Source organism: Ursus americanus, chromosome 16 (genome assembly GCF_024610735.1).
Source record: "Ursus americanus isolate L20-20 chromosome 16, mUrsAme1.1.p, whole genome shotgun sequence".
NCBI lineage: Eukaryota > Metazoa > Chordata > Mammalia > Carnivora > Ursidae > Ursus > Ursus americanus.
The window spans coordinates 5,626,227-5,647,255 of NC_142142.1; the positions used below are offsets into that span (position 1 = coordinate 5,626,227).

At 39.2% G+C, this 21,029-nt stretch overlaps 3 protein-coding genes across 3 annotated transcripts; 2 read left to right on the top strand and 1 right to left on the bottom strand.

Annotated features, from left to right (window-relative positions):
• The first annotated feature begins 455 nt into the window (after positions 1-455).
• On the top strand, positions 456-1,408 carry LOC123782589 (olfactory receptor OR51C1-like). The gene is given in 2 exon segments (XM_045782840.2): positions 456-975; positions 978-1,408. Coding segments are annotated over 2 exon segments (951 nt in total).
• Positions 1,409-14,728: 13,320 nt separating this feature from the next.
• On the top strand, positions 14,729-15,673 carry LOC123782656 (olfactory receptor 51I2-like). Its single transcript, XM_045782906.2, has one exon. It carries the CDS (start codon positions 14,729-14,731, stop codon positions 15,671-15,673), a length of 945 nt encoding a protein of 314 aa, XP_045638862.2.
• Positions 15,674-19,408: 3,735 nt separating this feature from the next.
• Positions 19,409-20,365, bottom strand: LOC123782592 (olfactory receptor 51G2-like). Its single transcript, XM_045782843.1, has one exon. The coding sequence runs from the start codon at positions 20,363-20,365 to the stop codon at positions 19,409-19,411; it is 957 nt and encodes a 318-aa protein (XP_045638799.1).
• Positions 20,366-21,029: the final 664 nt, after the last annotated feature.

The window sequence follows — 21,029 nt, forward strand, 5'->3', positions numbered from 1 at the left end:
TAATTTTTTTACTATGTTATGTTAGTCATCATACCGTACATCATTAGTTTTTGATGTAGTGTTCCATGATTCATTGCTTGCGTGTAACACCCAGTGCTCATTACAACACGTGAAAGACTTCTGAGAATAAAATTTTTCTAAGCATTGAGATAAGAAACAAAATCATGTACTTAATTTTCATTGTCACTCAATCAATGATTGGAGTGTTCTAGGCCAAAGGATGCTAGTAGCTCTTCCCTTTTAATAGCGGTTACCCATTATCCTAACTCCAGGTAGTTATTCAGATAAATTGGGAAATGTTTTAAGGATAAGTTCTTTGATATCTAAGGATACCTAGGATTAGTTCTGTCCCAGAGGAATTAGATGTGCTATGTCCTCCTATCTTAAAATGTATATTTTTCTCCCAATAGAAACACTTGGAAGCTGATCTGGACTGGATCTCAAGAAATAACCTTATGGAACTCATAAATAGTAGCTGGTTCCAGCCACCGACGCTCCTTCTAACAGGCATTCCTGGACTGGAGGCTGTACAAATATGGATCTCTATCCCACTGTGTGTCATGTATTTAACTGCCCTCCTGGGGAACTGCATCATCCTCTTTGCTATCAAAACCACCTCCAGCCTTCATGAGCCTCAATACATCTTCCTATCTATGCTGGCAGCCACAGATGTGGGGCTGTCTTTATCAACTCTACCTACAGTACTCAGGGTCTTCCTCCTGAATCGTAGAGAAATTGAGTTCCATTCTTGTCTAACACAGATGTTCTTCATTCATACCTTCTCCTCCATGGAGTCAGCCATCCTGTTGGCCATGGCCTTTGACCGATTTGTAGCTATTCGCAACCCACTGCACTACACTGTGGTCTTAACCTCTCCTCGGATTCTTGGGGTGGGAATTGCAGCCGTGGTTAGGGGTGTGGTGTTGATGGCACCCTTGCCGATTTTGCTCAAGCGATTGTCCTTCTGCAAGGATGTTGTTTATCACATTGTTACTGCTACCATCCTGATGTTATGAAGCTGGCCTGTGGCCCCGTCAGAGTCAACATCATCTACGGGTTGTCCCTTGTCCTCTGCTCCTTCGGCGTTGACTCTGTGTTCATTGTCATTTCATACATCCTTATTTTGAAAACAGTGCTGGGTATTGCCTCAGAAGACGGTCGGCTCAAGGCACTTAACACTTGTGTGTCCCACATTTTCACTGTCTGCATCTTTTATGTGCCACTCATTGTGCTGGCTCTAATTCACAGATTTGGTATGTTCACATCTCCTCTTCTCCATATCTCCATGGCCAACCTCTTTCTCTTCTTGACCCCTGTCCTTAATCCCTTGGTTTATAGCCTAAAAACCAAACAGATAAGGTCTGTACTACGCAAGGTATTCAAGGGCAGGGGAAACTTGCTGAAGTAGTCAAGTGTGGCTTAGTGAAAATGACACCCTGACTCTCTCTTCCCCTTTCATCTGTCCGTTTTCCTCTGGGAAATGTATCATCATTCCAGGATGGTTTTGTGAGAGTGCAGGTATATTCTTCTTGTGTGACAAAAAGATGGTAGGATTTGGGTTGTCGTCTTGAGCCAATTTATTATTTACTATTGTTCTGATCTAATTTATCATCCATTAATCTGTTGCATGAAAGATCTTACTGAAATAATTTTTATGTCTTGGCTATTTAAATGTTTGTTTAAATAATTAAGTGATTTAAAATTAAGCGTAAGATAAAGGCCAAATTTATTAACATATTTTAGAAAGTTTTCCATTTTCTTATCCTTACCTTTCTCTCCAACCTCATATATAATTATAATTATATATTATATATCTCCAACCTTATAATAATTATAACCCATTAATAATTTTATTGTAATATGGCACAATTTTACTTCATGTCTATATTCTTTAATTAAGAATTGTTGTGGAAAAGCATTGTGTTGTTTTATTCTAAATCTCCTGTATATACTTATTCAACGGGACAGTAAATCCCAATTGTTTTCATTTAATAAATGAAGGAATGTTGGTGGGTTTAGGTAATTGCACTTGGCCATCATGACTCTTACCTGCTAACCTAACTACTGTTTAATTACCCTCCCCCTCTAAACAATCAGGGGCCCAGTCTGTTGTCTTTGCCATTGCATCTTCAGCACTTTATGAAATATCTGTACTATCGAATATAATAAATGCTTATTAATAAATATGTCAGTTAAAGATGTCTTTGGTAATATGCCTGCAAAAGTGTGATATTTACACATTAAAATGTAACTATAAAACAAGTGACAGAAGTCTTTAAAATACTGTATTATGGAAAGGAGAAAGGAAATTGAATTATTAGGATGTCTTCCTCAAGCTCAAAACTTTTAATTACATTACCAAAATTAGCCTCATTTAAACCAAAGGAGGTGAATTGTATTAGCTGCATTTTAAAGAAAAATAAATAGTTAAAAGATATTAATTTGTTAGTATCTCCCTAATAAAAAATGATTGGACTCAGGATTAAAAGCCACCATATATTATATATAAGAATACATAAATTCTACTAAATCCAACTTTTTTTCTGCCACACATAAGATTTAAAGATATGCAGACACATAGGTGTCTCTGAACCCCATTTATTTAATTGTACTGTTTTAACCTAATTGTATCTATGTTCATGTTCACTTACATTAGACAAACTATGAGCTTCCTGATTCCAGAAACACTTGTCCTATTCAAAATACACTATTTTTCTCATCAAGCTATGTCTGCATAAAGCAAACAGTGCCCAAGAAAGCTGCTCACTGTAAAACTAGGATTTAAATTCACATCTGTGCTTCTTCAAGCATCATGCTCTCAACTCCACCACATATTTCATGCCCGAAAAACCTGAGCTCTGAGAAGAAAATTACCAAAATGTATAGGTTTACCACACTGTGAGATGAGAGTGTATTTGGAGGTCAATGTGTGTATATTTTTACTTTGCTTTCGCTTTTAAAGAAACACGGGAATATTCAATTTGAAAACCTGTAGGGACAAGGCAGTTAACAATCATCTTCTGGAAAACATAATAAACTGGAATTAGCTAACACAATGGAAAAAATATCTTGTTCTTGTAAATTTCTACTTATCCATGAAAAGAATCAAAAAAGAAAAACAGGGGGTGCACCTGGGTGGCTTAGTCAGTTAAGCACCCAGCTCTTGTAGCCTGCTTAAGATTCTCCCTTTCCCTCTCTCCTGCCCCTCGCCCTCTGCTCATGTCCTCACAGGTGTGCCCTCTCTCTCTCACCCTGAAGAAGAAGAAGAAGAAGAAGAAGAAGAAGAAGAAGAAGAAGAAGAAGAAGAAGAAACATTCACTAACACAAGTGAAACATCTGATAATTAGGAAAGATCTATAGGCTTCTTTTAGTGTCCATTAGACATTAGAAATTGAAAGTTATTTCTTCTATAAAAATTGACCATTCTATTGAAAGTTCACCTATCATTCAATGGATGAATTAATAAACAAATTGTGGTGTATGCATGCAGTGAAATTTTATTCAGCCATAAAAAATGCAGTACTCACACACTATAGCATGGGTGTTCCTTAGAAAATTATTCCAAGCGAAAGAAACCAAACACAAAGGTCACATATTGTATTATTTTACTTACATGAAATATTCAGAACAGATAAAAGCATAGAGATGTACAGTAGATTGGGGGTTGTCAGGGGCTGGGAGAAGGGAATGTTGGATAACTGCTTAATGGGCATGAGGTTTTATTTTGGAGTGAGGTCTATATTCTGGCACCAGGTAGAAGTGGTGATTGCACAATATTATGAATGTACTAAATGCTATTGGATTGTACACTTTTAAATGGCTGATTTTATGTATGTGAATTTCATCTCAATAAAAAGAAAGAGAAAAAAATCATTCCTTAGTCCAAATCAGATTGATATCCTAATATCTGAAAAGAGTCCGGGTCAATGTCCTAAAAAAAGTGTTCATATTTGAAAAAATAAAACCATAATTCTAGGCATGAAACAATAATGTGGAACTTTGCTCACCGAAAAAGAGTAAACAAGAAGATAGCTCTGGGAGGCAGAGATTTTGGGGTGATTATCACATGTCACCACATATCCTTCAAATACCTGGCTCTCATTTCTATTAAGGTATAATCAACCAAGAGTGTATCCATAATTCAATCCCTTTTTTATTACATGCCCTAGATTTGAAAGAGGTCTCATTCATACTCAAAGAAACAAGTCAACTTCAGGTTTCCTTCCTCTCATACATTCTTGAGGTGCTCTCTGGTCCAGAATTTAGAGGTACTCTCCTCCTGTCCGTGCAATGTGATTTCTCTGACCCATTACACTGATAGCATATTTACTTATTTGAAACCAGCGGATCTAGCTAAGTTGATATTTCTGCCTTTGGTACTGAAGGGTTAATTTGTCCTATTGTCTGATGAACCTTATAGAAGATAAGAGATACAAGTAGGAATAGCTTGAAACGTGGGGTTCCCGATTCCTCTCCCAGAATACCATATCTATATTTCCTTAGCACAACTAGACCAGGTCTTCTCCATTTGACAGCCAGGGAACACACTTTGGAAATACATTTGGGAATGCACTTCTCCATTTAACAGCCAGGGAATATGGAAAGAGTTTTACTATTTGAAGAGGGAGTGCTTATTACCCAGCGGATGCTCGGGTAGGGGGTCTGAGGACAGGCTCGAGAGACATAATAGCAGCTACTCTGAAGAGATAGAGAATGGACACATGAAAATAAACAACTGTGTATTTATATTAAAAAAAATTAAAAGGAAGATAATCTGGATTGTACCAAGAGTCTCAAAAAGGAGAATGTCTTATTACGGTGGATAGTGGTGGATATTTTTCTTTCTTTTACTCATAATGGATTCCTAGTGTCTGCATATGAGCCCATGGAAATAAATATGCATTGCCTGAATTTAGCAAATTCCTTTATGTCTGCCAAAATGTACAGTTAGACTTCATGCCTTCCTTGTTTCCCTTGTTTTCCTTATTTCTACAACTTTTAAATCTATTTTATTGAGATATGACAGATATAAAAATCTGTACATATTTAATGCATACTTCCAGATAAGTTTGGAGTCTATACTCATGACACCATCAATGTAAATAATATCATAAATTTAATCATCACCTCCGAAAGATCCTTCCCTCTCTCCCTCTTTTTTGGTGATATTTAACATATCTACCTTCTTAACAAATTTTGGGGTATATAACCTTTGCATTGTTAACCACATGCACTATGTATACTGTAGATCTTTAGGGCATATTTAACTGAAACTGTATACTTCTTGACCCATAAATGCAGTGGAATTCCTTGACTCCCTATCCCCAAGCTCTTGGCAAACTACCATTCTACTCTCTGCTTCTATGAGTTTATTTTAGATTTCTATACAAGCAGGAGTATGTAATATCTGTTCTTCTGTGTCATTTTTTAGAGATTAATCAATATGTTTCACATTGGCAGGAATTTGAGAGTAGAAAGATAATCCAGGCAATTACCTATGATTTGGATAGAGTCTATTGGAGAGAAACAGAAAAGTAATTAATATACAGTGTATATCATGACAGGGGTAAGGTCAGAGTCCTGTGGATTATATAAAAAAGGGCAGCTAACCTAGGATTTAAGGGTCAAGAAAGATTTACTGGAGAGGCCGAGATAGAAAATGAGTACAAATGACAACAAACAGCCCTCAGTCAGAACAAGGTACACCGAGTGTATCAGGCAATGTTCCCAGAACGTACTAACACAGGGGCGTAAGACAGAACATTTTGCTTAGAGGAAATGCACGTAACAGAGTGTCAGAAAGGGAGATACTCTGGAGTAAGGCTGACAAAGGGCAATAAGGCTAGGTAATATTATTGATATATTAATTCTATTAATTAATTAAGATTACCTAGTCTTCTGTTAGCTGATTCTATATTTCTCTAGGGCATTGAAATGCTCTCCTTGGGAAAGGCTGATGTCCTCCTCACTTCAGACTATTTTCACAATAGCCAAGGTCATGCTGGTGATGTGTTAGGAAATAATGTCACATACATCTTTTTGAAATTATTCAGCAATTCTGAGAGTTCTCATTTTTAAGCCCCTTGCCTCAAAACGGATAGAATGTCATGTAGTTACTTTTTTCCTGTTACCTTTCATAAGTCTCTCTCTCTCTCACTCTCTTTCTCTCACACAGAAACACATACACACACACTCATACACAACATTAAATTGTCAACCGAGAAAAGACACAGAACTGAAGGGGCGCCTGGGTGGCTCAGTCGTTAAGCATCTGCCTTCAGCTCAGGGCGTGATCCCAGGGTCCTGGGATGGAGCCCCACATTGGGCTCCCTGCTCTGCTGGAAGCCTGCTTCTTCCTCTCCCTCTCCCCTTGCTTGTGTTCCCTCTCTCACTGGCTGTCTATCTGTCAAATAAATAAATAAAATCTTAAAAAAAAAAAAAAAGACACAGAACTGAAATGAAGCAAAAGCATTTATTTGGGGCCTTAGAATTGTAATTCAGGGAGCATGGATTTGGGCAACCCAAACTGTGTCCCCCTGGGGAACAAAAGTCAGGGGTTTTTTAAGACAAAGGGAATGCCTGTTACACATTGTTTATAAATAATTTTGAGTGTTGGAGGCAGAAAACTCACCTCTGTGAAAGGATCGACTGCTAAGGCGACCACGAAGGGAAAGTCCATTACCATAGCACATTGTAGCACATGGACCGGCGGAGTCCTCAGAATATTCTGGTTTGGCCCAGTTCAGAAGTTCACGGTTCCAGTGGGTGAGAATGCGTGTAAGGCCCACCTCCTCAATGACCTCCCGGCTCAATTTTAAACTCCTTGACGTAAGTCACCGCATTTTATTTCAGCTCTCAGAAAATCTTACTATGGATCTGGCTACTTCCATGATCTGTTCACAAGAGGGTGCGTTGTTAGAAACAACCGCGTACCAGGGCAATGCAGGGACATTTTGCTGAGCTGGGTACTTTTGTTGTTCACCTCTCGCTTCCTGACCCCACTTCCTCGGGGACTTTGTAATCTAAAACATCACCTGCCTGGTCAATCCTCAAGGGAGGTGGAAGGGACAGAGGCCTTTTACCGCCTTTTGGCTGTTCCACCTGGCAGAATAAATGGGTCCTACAGATGCTACTGTCTTTCCGAGGTGTCTTGGCCCCACATGTGACTGAGGACTTTTCTGACTAGACTTTTACGTATGGAGAACTGAAAACAGTAAGTCACTACAGCTCGGGATGGGTATAGGTTGGTTAAAGCTAGAAATAAAAACACAGTGGCTGAATTTCAGGCAATCAAGCCATTAAGATTGCCAACTTTCTTTTAAAAGTTTATCAGTCTTACCCTTTATCTTTCATTCCTTCCCATAGCCTGAAGTAAAGATTCCCCATTATTCATTTTCTCTTTCTCAAACACTTTTTTCCCCCGATAGTTAAGTCCTTACCATGGCAAGAATTGAGTAAAATCATTTTACTGAATTATCTAAATGTTAAATGTCATCGTTTAAAATAGCACTGTTTTTCCTCTCTTGTGAAAAGGTAACAGAATCTAACCTACTCTGTTTTGTTGGAATATTTGAAGAGAACATATGGGATGGAAGTTACCAGATTTTTTTTTCTTAATACTCCTCACGCCTGATCTGTGGAGTCTTTTAACAACCAGTAAAGCATCTCCCCACCCCAACCCTGGAGTAATTCAGAGATCATTGCTCCATAGCCCTAAACTGACTTGCAAAAAAGTAAGATTCCATACCCAAGCAGCTTCTTCCTTGACAGGCTCGCTCAGAGTGGCCTCTGACGCAGCATGCAGTTTCTAAAAGTGCAGGTATACTTTATTTATTTTTATTTATGTATTTGAGAGAGAGAGAGGGAGTGCCAGGAGGAGCAGAAGGAAAGGGAGGGAGAGAATCTCAGGCAGACTCCAGGCTGAGCGCAGAGCCCAGTGGGGGGCTTGATCTCGGGATCCTGAGACCATGACCTGAGCCAAAATCAAGAGACGGTGGCTTAACTGCCTGAGCCACCCCGACGCCCCAGAAAGCACAGGTATAGGTCTTTACATGTGTACTGTGCAGAGTGACGAAAAATGGTTTGTAACTTTAATAATGCAGTTCTACGGTTGGAAGGATTTCCAGACTTCGATCTTTGAAAGGAAGGTGTTCTCTCTTTCCAAATCCCCGTCTTCCCAAGAACTACCCACCTTACTCCTTTCTTAGAGTTCCCTACTTCCAACAGTGCATACTCTATTGTCCTTTTACTTTGAAGTTTTTCCACCAATGGCAGTGTGATAGATGCCAGTTGATCCATTTTACAGAATAGAATACCGAGGAACAGAAAGGCTAAGCAACTGGTCCGAGATCACAAATCCAGTAAATTGGAGGGAAGATGGTAGCAGGATTTAGAGTTGAGTCTCTCTGACTTGAGAGCTTAAGCACTTAAGCCCCGTTTTATTTTATTTTATTTTATTTTATTTTATTTTATTTTATTTTATTTTATTTTATTTTACTTTTAAAAAATTTATTTTAGAGAGAGAGCACAAGTGCGAACAGGGGGAGGGGCAGATGGAGAGGAGAGAACCTCAGGCAGACTCCATGCTAAGGGCAGAGCCCGACGTGGGGCTCCATCCCACGACCCCGAGACCGTGGCCCGAGCTGATACCAAGAGTCAATCTCTCAGCCAACTGTACCATCCTGGCACCCCTCTTAAACCCCATTTTAAATTGTCTTTCTTATCTCTGTTATCTTGTGAAAATCTTTTACTGTTCTTTTTATAACCTATATTTTTATATTATATGATATTTTCTTTTTAAAAATTTTTTTTAAAGATTTTATTTATTTTTTTTGACAGAGACGGCCAGCAAGAGAGGGAACACAAGCAGGGGGAGTGGGAGAGGGAGAAGCAGGCTCCCAGCAGAGCAGGGAATCTGATGCGGGGTTCGATCCCAGGCTTAACGACTGAGCCACCCAGGCGCCCCTATACGACATTTTCTAAATATAAATTTATAGTTTCTATGTTTCTACAACCAGTTTCTCATTCACTCCCAGATGCCTCCTCTCATTCTTGCTTTCTGGCATTCTACTCCCCTGAAACCACTTTTACCACCAATCTCTCTCATCACCAAGAAAAGCAGAAGGGGTTTCTTCAGTTACAGAACATTCACTTCCTTTGACTACTCGTTTTTTTGGATTCCCAGGACAGTCCACTATTCAATTCTCTTTCTTTCTTAACCTACTCTTGTGTATCCTGTGCCTTGTTGGGGTTAATGTAGAGCCTGGAATTAGCCATAATACCTGGCCGGCTAAAATGTCACACAGAGGCCACCAAAGGCAGGGAAGGTTTTGGAGAAGGGCATAGGCCTTTGGAACGCTGAGTCCTACTTGACCACTCTGCTGTTGAAAGGCCCCAGGGAGTTGCTTTCCGGAAGCTTTCCTAGCCACAATAGTTGCCCTGTGATCTAAGGTGTAGGCATGGTCCTTTAGGCTATGTTTAGCAGAACTTGTAGAACAGGCTGAAATTAGCATATGTATCTTTCCTGTAAACAGATCCTCCCAGTTTTCAGAAGGGCCCCTAGTCAACTTCAAGAGCTTGAGAAACAGTGATTAGGATTTGTGATTATCCTGAAGGACCAATAAAAGTGGGAGCAAAGAAGAGCGAAGTGTTTTTGCCTCTGAGTGTTGACCCTCTTGCTGTCTTCTCCTCTCTTTCACGGCAAAATTTGGAGTAATCTTTCATCCGTCCATACAGGGATTGCTGGCCATTCCCGATGTGCCTCTCTGCTTGTTTCCCTCCTCCTCCTCCTCCAAGTTCCTGAGTATGGACATCTACTAATCATCATTAGCCGTAAGCCCCTTGCCGGTCCTTCCCATTACAGACACCATCTATTCCAAATTATAGCCGTGAACTACCCGAAATACTCTGTAGTGTCACCCTGTAAGCCAAGAATTTAGACTCAAAATCTTAGCATAAAATGAGAGGTGGGGGGACTTAACCCCATGTCTAGTTAATTAAATCCTGTTTGGTTGGTTGGTTTTCTCCCTTGGAAAACACCCTTGCCTCCCTCTCTCCCTAGTGAATCAAGTGATCTTGTTTAGGCTTCACCACTTGACAGCTTAATGACCTTAAGAGTTGCCAAGGAGTTTGTTCTGAATCCACACAGCCTTGCATACTATGTTTTGCATTTGGATACTTGGTAGAAGCCTCATTATACCACATCTTCTTTACCCCTGACCTTATAGTTTCCAGCAAAACTCCATTCTACCTGGTCTGTCTTATTTACCTTTCCCTCCCTTTTACAACTTCTCATTCTGTCCGGGAGGACGTTCTTAGTGCTCTTCCCTAATAAACCTTATGCCGATTTACATACCTTTGTTCTTTGACTCAATCAGCCAATAACGATCTGATCTTGCCTCTTCCAGTTCAAGTTTTTCATCACCTAATTACAAGTTAACATTTCATTCTCTCCTTGAATCTTTCCATAGCTGTTCAAGTCCCCATTTACTGCCTTTTCCCTGTATGCCTTCTCTTTGCATATTTATTTTATATAATTTAACAAAAGAGTGTTGAAAAAGCACAGGAGGAGAAGGGAAAAATTAGGTTTTACTTTGGGTTGACTCAAAGTCAAGTGACCTTGGTTTTTTTTTTTTTTTTTTTTTTTTTTTTTTTTTTTTTTTTTTTTTTACCCTTCTAAGCCTTTGAGGCTTACTGTGCTTTTGGTTTTTGTTTTGCTTTGGTGTATTTATCTGTTTGTTTTTGTATATTTTGGTTTTGGTTTTGATATAAGGCTGTCTTCCTCCTTGCTGGGGTGAAATTATAATCAAATGAAATAATGTTTCAGGAAAAAATACTTAGTAAAGTTCTATGAATTGTGGGAGCGCGTTCTATGATGTCTTTCTTTGTTCGTAGTTTTGAACTGGCCTGCTTTCCACCGAAGATATCCATACTCATCAGGAACTTTAGAACAGGGATCCTAAGTTGTGCATATCATCCGTGTAACCTGCAGATCTGGGTACAATCTGTGGTACATACTACGTGTTCATGTGAGCACAGATCTGATGTTTCTGGGGGAAAAGTGTTATAGGTAGAGGGAAAAGCTAATAATGTCCTGGAGTCTTGATTATGCATTTTCATGGAACAGCCGAGGCCAGTGTGGTTGAAGTAGAGAGTGAGGGAGAAAGCAGTCAGCAATGAGGTCAGAGAAGTAATAATGTGTGAACATGGGAGGTAGGAGACAGACTGTGTCCAGATAATCTCAACCTTGTCATGGTTAGAAAATTCAGGAGTTTAATCTAAGAGTAATTCACCATATTCTTTTGATTTAAAATACTAGAATAGTCTATTGAATTTTCACTGCTCATTTACCTATAGTAATGCCAATTACAAGATCTTACTTCAGTTTTTCATTTCTTGAAGTGGTTGGTGCAACGAATCTCCATAGACCTTTAACTAACTTATATTCCAGAATGTATGATTTTGTGTCTTGCCAACAGAAGGTTTCACCCAGTATTTGACAACAAAGTAGTTAACTTTTTAAAACAAATAGCCTCAAAGAAATGAAGATATTAATAGGGGGAAATAGTAAATGTATTATTTTTATTAAAGTCTATCAATACCTAGAAACAATAAAGGGTACATTATAAATGTGGATACAAAATAAGTAGGTCAAACTGTTACTTGAAATAGAAAAGTTTATATTTATTTTTAAAAGTATATCAATGGAAAAAAAAATTTGTTAACTTTTAATGCCGTTATATGTATTGTAAGAATGTAAAACTTTAAAATCTTATTTAAGTTCTTAGGTAACTACAGAATGACTAAATATGTTCAGGATACATAAATTATTTAGAGTCACCTAGCAAACCAAATGCAGTTGACCTTTGAACAAAGCGGGTTTAAACTACACGGGTCCTCTTATATGCAGATTTGTTTGGTAGTACAGTACTGTGAATGTATGATTTTAATAACATTTCCTTTGCTCTAGATTACTTTATTGTTAGAAAACAGTGTATAATGGATATAACACACAAAATGTGTTCATCAGCTCTTTTCATTATCGCTGAGGCTTCTGTTCCACAGAAGGTTCTTAGTAGTTAAGTTCTGGGGGAGTCAAAAGTTATACATGGATTTTTGATTATGTGGGGGGTCAATACCCCTAACCCCTGGGTTGTTCAAGGATCAACTAGAATTTATTGTGCTGTGTTTCAGTTGTTTTAAAACATACTGAGGTTTTGCTTATAAAGGTGTTAATTCATTAACTCACTGAGTAATATTTTAAGACAATGTTCTGGAAAAAAAAAAAAAACATATCCGTGGGGCGCCTGGATGGCTCAGTCGTTAAGCGTCTGCCTTCGGCTCAGGGCGTGATCCCGGCGTTCTGGGATCGAGCCCCGCATCGGGCTCCTCCGCTGGGAGCCTGCTTCTTCCTCTCCCACTCCCCCTGCTTGTGTTCCCTCTCTCGCTGGCTGTCTCTATCTCTGTCAAATAAATAAATAAAATCTTAAAAAAAAAAAAAAAAACATATCCGTGTTCAATAATATCTCAGCTTTCTGTTGTTCTGCCCGCCATTGTACGAGTCCAGGTCACAACGGTTGCTTCTTTAACTCTCTTTTATATATTTCCTTTTGGGGAGTCTGGGTGGCTCAGTTGGTTAAGCCTCTGCCTTAGGCTCAGCATCCTGGGATCCAGTTCCACATTGGGCTCCTTGCTTAGCGGGGAGTCTGCTTCTCCCTCTCCTTCTGCTGGCTGGTCCCCATGACTGCTCTCTCTCTCGCTCTCTCTCTGTCAAATAAATAAATAAAATCTTTTTTAAAAATTAGTTTTTTAATTCCTTTTATTAATTACACAAATTTTCTATTATTGTTTCCTTTGTTTAAATGTTCTATTGCTATTTTTTAAAGCAGGAAGCATGATGTTATAAAATATATATTGATAATAGAAAATGGGTTGAAAATGGTTCTTAGCCACTGTCCGTTGATCCTTAAATAAGTCACTGCTACTTACTGTGCCTCTGTCACTTCCTAAAATGACGGGGAACTCTGTTCTGCTGATCTTCTAAGGTCCTGGAGATAAACGCTTGTTTGGGAGTTATAAATAGCCAGTGGCCATAGCCATTAAGACTATAGATTTATGTTAGGTAATCCAACACAGCTCCTTCACAAACAGCAACTGTTGGTTTTATACTGACACACTTTTTTCCAAAGTGCTGTGAAAGCATTCTCATGACTGTGCTGACAACGGAAACATGTGAACATAGCTTGGTGTTCCGGGTGCCGTGTTTTTGTGGTTGATTTAAGCCTACTGTGTCCTCTGTTGATTATGGCCCGCCCCAGGCGATTGTAATTTGTTCATTTAGCTCTTATTTTATTTACAGATACATTTTGTATCACTATTATTGCATTACATATACATTTGCTTATTCTTGTTTATCACATTCACCAAACATTGGTTTATAGGTGGGTAGAAATCATATCTTAATAAACTTTGTAACCCCAAATGTAGTAATGTATATTTATTGTATTATTTGAGATTATTTAATTTGAGAACAACAACAACAAAAAAACCCAAGAAGATAAATGCGGTAGATGAAACTCATGTGATTCACTGAACATAGATAGGGAATAAACTGATAAGTAGCTTATAAGGTATAGGCATCATTCATCAATTATGGTAAATAAAGATAATAGGTAAGTTGTAGGAGATGTTAAAGAACATGTTAAATATAAAATATATCGAATATGTGATAGAATAAACAAAAATGTTATTTATAGATAAGAAAGAAAGAAAAAGCCATAAGACATGATATGCCATGTCTAGAATGTTGCCTGGGTAGTACCTAAGTCATCACCTATTAATGACACCCCTTGTGGTTTTGTTCTGGTCCCACATGTTCTTAGCACAAGAAATACAGGTCAAATTCATAGCTGATCAGCATTCACTTCTTATTGATGAGTTAGAGCTGTGGCCGCCACACATGATGCTGTGTGCCTGATAAAGTGAGTTGGCCCCAGATACCTTCATCTGGGGGTCCCCTTGCTCAAACCTCCACGCCGGTCTTCCTAATGCCATCAGCAGAGGGACAGAACAGAGTATTGCATCATCCAGCATTCAGATACTGGGGGGCCTTCCTCCCCGCCTGCATACTATTGTAAGTGTGTTAACCAACCCCCTCTCTATCCTCCTGCTTCTCACTGTGTGTGTTTTTTTTTAAAGATTTTATTTATATATTTGACAGAGATAGAGACAGCCAGTGAGAGAGAGGGAACACAAGCAGGGGGAGTGGGAGAGGGAGAAGCAGGCTCCCAGCGGAGGAGCCTGACGTGGGGCTCGATCCCAGGACTCTGGGATCACGCCCTGAGCCGAAGGCAGACGCTTAACAACTGAGCCACCCAGGCGCCCCCTCACTGTGTATTTTTAATTGACTAAGTTAATCATGTGATTTGTGACTCTTAATTTGTTCTGTGAGCATTTCTGTTCAAAACTTTCTTCGTTTGTCTGGTAGTGTATCTAGAGACTACCATTACTTCGACAAAATTGCCCACAAGGTAGCAGTTATAAATCACCTAAAAATTACTTATACAAGCTTTTTGAATTAAACTGAATTCTACCCTATTCAATTCGTTCTGCATGCAACAGATAATTAGTCTGCTACTGCCTCTAGACTCTCTTTTGAACCATTGAATGAACTTGAATTAATTTATGCCTTGATTTTCCTACACCTGTTCTCTCTTTTAGGTTTAGCAGCATGTCTACGTTCAACGGCACCTACTACCAGCCACCATTCTTCCTTCTTTCAGGAATCCCGGGGCTAGAGGAGTCTCGCATCTGGATCTCCATCCCGCTGGGCATTATGTATGTAATTGCCATCCTGGGGAACAGCATCATTATTCACATAATGCACAAGAATCCCAGCCTTCACGAGCCTCAGTATGTGTTCTTGTCCCTGTTGGCAGCCACTGACATAGGCATGGCAGCATCTACACTGCCTACTGTACTTAATGTCTTTCTCCTCAACCACAGAAGGATTGAGTTCCATGGTTGCCTGGCTCAGATGTTCTTCATCCACACCTTCTCTTCCATGGAGTCAGCCATCCTGCTGGCCATGGCTTTTGACCGCTTTGTTGCCATATGCAACCCACTGCGCTACACTGTTGTCCTGACGCATTCCCGCATTATTCAGATGGGATTGGCTGCTGTGGCTCGAGGAGTGGCACTGATGGCCCCCTTGCCCATCCTGCTCAAACGGCTTCCCTTCTGTAAGAACATCATCCTAACCCACTCGTTCTGCTTCCACCCTGACGTGATGAAGCTAGCTTGTGCGTCCATTCGTGTGAATATCATTTATGGGCTGGCATTGATTCTCTGCTCCTTTGGTGTTGACTCTGTCTTTGTTGTTCTGTCTTATACCTTGATCTTGAAGACAGTTCTGGGCATTGCTTCCAGGGAAGGACGGCTTAAGGCACTCAACACATGCGTCTCCCATATTGTCACTGTCCTCATTTTCTATGTCCCACTTATTGCCTTAGCCCTGATCCACAGGATAGGCAAATACCACTCCCCTCTCCCCCATGTCACTATGTCCAACATTTTCCTTTTCCTCACACCTGTCCTCAACCCTCTGGTTTATAGTGTGAAAACAAAACAGATTAGAAGGGCACTACGTAGACTGTTTGTACTTAAGGTAGGATGACGGAACAGAGTGGGATCCTTTGAGGGATTGATTGAAAGTTACCAGGGATATTGAAAAAAAAAAAAAAAAGGACCACAGACATTATTTTCATGTGTGCTGAGGCCCTTTCTTTGGTACATCTCTATATGGTTTTATCATAATATTTCTAGAAATATAATATTCCCCTCTAGTTGGAAATACTAGATCAAGAAAGATTCCTAAAGCCCCTTTCACCTTCACTTATATTTCTCATTCCTGGTGTTTATATCACTTACCTATGAGCCCATTTCAGTCTAAACAATCCTACAGATATTTCTATCTGAGACTCCCTCCTACATAGCTATATGGCTGAAATCTGATTTAAAGTAAAATATTTATATTGTTATACAGACATTTATTATCTTTGGGGAGTTTGAGATATTATAGAGGGAAATATTCCGAATGAGAGAAAGGAAGGTTTATTTTCACAATTTTGATAATTTTTATTTAAATCTGTTTATATTGTATGATTCTTTTTCTGAAACCATGACGATATAAGCCCCACATAGGACAAAAATTCAGCAGAAGATTAAGGAAAACATGCAGCAAAGCAGGTACCTAAAATCTACCATTTATGTAATGTATACTTGATTTTCTCAGGTTGTATTAATTTAGATTTCATCTTTAGTTGAAGATAGAAGTATGTAGTGCTTCACCTAAAATCAGGACTCCGTAACTTATCTGTTATGTATCCAGGGATCATAGGGACTCAGATTTCTGTGCCTCAGTGTTCCCATCAGCGAAATGAAGTTGATAATGGTATCCACTTTGTAAGGACATTATAAGAAGAAATGTGATAATTTATGTAATGTGTTTATAACAATATCTGGCATATTGCAAATGTCCAATAAATATAAACCACTCTATTATAGGCCAAAAATATGGTAGAGGACAAAGACCAAGCCAGGATTTAAACAAAAATACAAAAGAATAAAGGCTTCTATAATTCGGATGGTGATATCAAAGGTGACCAAAAAAATAATACAGTTGTTCTCCGGTTCAAAGACATATTTAGAGTTCTCTTTTTGTATATATTTTATAAAATGTGTTTATTTGCAAATGTGTACAAAGCTTCAGACTAGGCTGACATATTTCATATTTGTGTTATACTTATACTCCCAATACTGTCATTGCAGATCAGGGACAGGCTTCAAATTCTCTATATAGTCCAGTGATGCCTCCAAATTCACTTCAGCAGAGCAGAGCTGGACATTATTACTTCATCCATTTTTAATCAAGTTATGTTAATTCATAATACAATGAATATTAATTCATGGTTCACTAATTTATTGATTCAGTAATCATATTTAATTCTGCTTTTATTCTTCACCTTTGGTCCTTCATTCTTCCTTATTTTACATCTTTACACAGCTATTCTTGGCATTCACGATATGCCACACTTATTGGACAGATGAAGCAGACAAAAATGCTGTCATTTAGAGAAGTACTACCTAGTGAGTGAGACAAGACAGGAATAAATTGTTCATATTATAAGACAGAATCAAATAAACTATTCAACCCACGTCATAATAAACAGGATATGCCATTAAGTTGCCTCGTTATTTTATTTATAAGGAAAGGAACGTAAACTGAAATACCAGAATAGGTCGCGGATTCAAAGGAAGGATCTCAGGACCTGAGAGTAAGGACTCAGCACTGTCATATGACTTTTCGTTTCTGGAGCAACCTCTCCTGTCTGCTTCCGTTCTGCTCTGTATGCACGCTCTCCCAATGTAGCATTGCTTCCACAAAGCTATGGAAGATGATGACCCCATGTGATGTGGTCTCTTTCCAGCGTTACAAACAGGAAGGGGACTCTTTCACACTAACTCTAGCATAAAACATGAGGGAGAATTTCTTCAGTTTTTAGTGTCTGCAGCTGAAAGATCAAGGGAGGGATTTATTAGAATTTTGATATTATTGGTCTCACTCAAACTCTACAGACCAGGGGCGCCTGGGTGGCACAGCGGTTAAAGCGTCTGCCTTCAGCTCAGGGCGTGATCCCGGCCTTATGGGATCGAGCCCCACGTCAGGCTCCTCCTCTAGGAGCCTGCTTCTTCCTCTCCCACTCCCCCTGCTTGTGTTCCCTCTATCGCTGGCTGTCTCTCTCTCTGTCAAATAAATAAATAAAAATCTTTAAAAAAAAAAAAAAAAACAAACAAAACTCTACAGACCAGTAAGGAGTTCTTCAAAGGAAAACTTTGTGCTGTTTTCAAAAAAGGAAACAGTTGCTCTGAAACGATCCCCAGTTCTCTACACTCGTGCTTAGCAAAGTCAGAGTTAAGAGGCTGTTGACTAGAAAGACTAGTCAATAAAGAAAATGATGAAACCAGGCCTTAGAAGATGAAGAAACAGTTTAAGAATCAGAATTTCATTTTATTTTTTTCAGGGCGTGCACTATACTTCTCAAATGATCTCTCTATAAAGGCAAAAATCATACTTTAAAAAAATTACTGCTTTTATCCCATTAATACCTAACAGATTATAGCTTACCCAGTGCTTTTGGAATTGATACAGATTTCAAGCTTCCATGATCTTTCTTCTCTTGATCTTCTCTGCCTGGGAGACAGAAGTTCCTGATGAACCCAGTCCTCACTGTTACTTTCCTCTGAATTCATATTAACAATTAAACCAAGACTCAGACTCACTGACTACCTTCTGCAATGTGGTTTGCTGCTGTTTCCAGGTTTCCATTGGTAGAATGTAAGCTATATGAATATTAAATTTATATCTTCTGTGTGATTCTGATGCCTATTGAATATGACAGACATTGAAAATATTTTTTGATTGATTACTTGAGTTATAATTTAGAAATTCATTCAAAACTTTCTTAAAGTAGCTTGAAATTCTTGCTAATGCTACCACATGTTTATTCATTGCCATGGACAATTAAGTCTCTCTCTTTAACTTGCTTCCTATGTTGATCCCTGTGCAGGACAATTCTTCATTTGCTTATGACTCTAACTTCAAGAGTTGACCAGAGAAGAGAATAAACTAATTCATTTTTCCTCTTGGAAAGTTAGAAAAAGGAGATGTAGCCTTCCTTCAGCAGTCTGAATATAACCCTATCTACTCTCAGTATGAAAGGGGAAATAAAACAGAATCTAAATAAAGTGTGAATTCTGAATGAGTAAGCAAGATGAGTAACAATAACCATTTCTCAGATCCTTATATATTATTCTGTTCAGACAGCTCCTTTATCTTTTATTAAAAATCAGAATGTTCAGACATTAGATAGTATCTGGCTACATATAGTAGACAGATAATAAACACCTAGTCATAACTTTATCATCAATTTTGAATTTTCATGCTTCAACTTAAACAACATTGGCAGTCAAGAATCAGGTGACATCCTGTTTTCTCCATAAAATTAGTCTCTCATTGATCTTTTATAATCCAGAGTTAGACTCTTCAATTTAGCACATGGGGCAATGTGATTTTCATCTGACTCATACCCCAAACACATTGAGCTTGGGTTCCTGTTGCCATTTCTCTTTACAACTACCAAACAATCATCATTCATGACCACAGTTATGATCATTTATTCAAGCATTTTGCCTCTTTCTCCTTCCTTAGTTAGATGTGGTATTTCTTGAGGGGAAGACTGAAGTATGTTTTATTTTTGAATTCATGGTGCCTAGCATACTACTTGGCACATACTAGATCCTGAATGGCATTTTTAAATTCATCATCCCTTCTGATACAGAGAAGAAAAAGTCATTCCCCAGCAATAACACGTTGCACCCAAAATCGCTTGCGCAGGGCAGTCTGGATCTGCCGGGATTTGAGACTATAGACGAGAGGGTTGAGCAGTGGTGTCAGGAGGAGGTAAGCGTTACTCATGGTGGAATATAGAATTGGAGAAGCGTCCTGGGTATAGCGATGCAGCACTGCCAAGCTGATGAGGGGCAGGTAGAACACAAGCACCATGCACAGGTGACAGGCACAGGTGTGCAGCGATCTCCAGTTTCTGTCTTGAGTCTCCAGCTTCATTATAGTGCCCAAGATCTTCACGTATGAAGCTAAGATGAAGACCACATCCACCGCAAACGTGCAGAGTACAAAAGCCAATCCGTAGGCACTGCTGAAGGAGACATCCCCACAGGCCAGGTTCAGCACATCCGGGTAGTAGCAATAAGAGTGCGAGAGGATATTGGCCCCACAGAAGGGAAAGGTCCTAAGGAAAAAAGGCAGAGGAGCCAGCAGAGTGGCCCCTCGTACCAAGGCGGCTGCACTAAGGCAGGCAACGGTGGAGTGGGTAAGGATCCTGGTGTAGTTTAGTGGAGCAGAGATAGCTACCAAACGGTCAAAAGCCATGGCCACCAGGACTCCTGATTCTACTGAGGAGAGGGTGTGGATGAAGAACATTTGGGTTAGGCAGGCATCCAGGCCAACATGGCGGGCATCAAACCAGAAGACAGCCAAGACACTAGGCATCGTAGACAGTGAGAGGCCTAGGTCAGTAAAAGCAAGCACGGCCAAAAAATAGAACTGAGGTTCATGAAGATTCTGCTCTGCTGTAACTAGGATGAGCAGAAGAGCATTACCCATAAGGGCTATGAGGTACAGGACACAGAAAGGGATGGAGATCCATATATGTGCAGCCTCCAGACCAGGAAACCCAATGAAGGAGAAAGTGGGCGAATTAGAGGCAGTGCTATTAAAAGCCAACATGCTAGGATCTACACAGGACAGGAGTCCAAGATGTTTGCAAACCTATAAAGGAGAAACCATGTGTCAGGAAATCTGAAAGCCAAATTTAAAGTAAATAGGTTATTAATGCACGGAATTACCAAATTCAGATATGGAGAATTCAAAATTGAGTTTATAATTATTTTTTTTTTGATATGTGGATAGCAACTAAGCACATGAAAAGGTGTTCACCGTCATTGTTTATTAGGTAAATGTAAATGAGAAATTCAATAAGATACCATGAGTAGAATGGCTAGAATTCAAAAGACTGAAAGTGCCATATGTTGGTGAGGATGTGAACAACAGGAACTTTCATACATGGAACGCAAATGGTACAGCCTCTTTGGAACACATTTTGGCAGTTTCTTATAAAGTTACACATGTATTTCTCATACAGTTAGCATCATCCAGCAATTTCACTTCTAAGAGTTTTCCCAGGAAAAATAAAAACTCATATTCACCCAAAGACTTGTACGTATTTATTCATAGCAGCTTTATTCATAATAGCCACAAAAAAAAAAAAAACAACGAACAAACCAGAAGCGAAATATACAACCACTACTGATTGGACAAACAAACAGTGGCCAATCCATATAATTGAAATCGGAAAGGAAGATATTACTGATAGATGCAGCAGCATGAATGG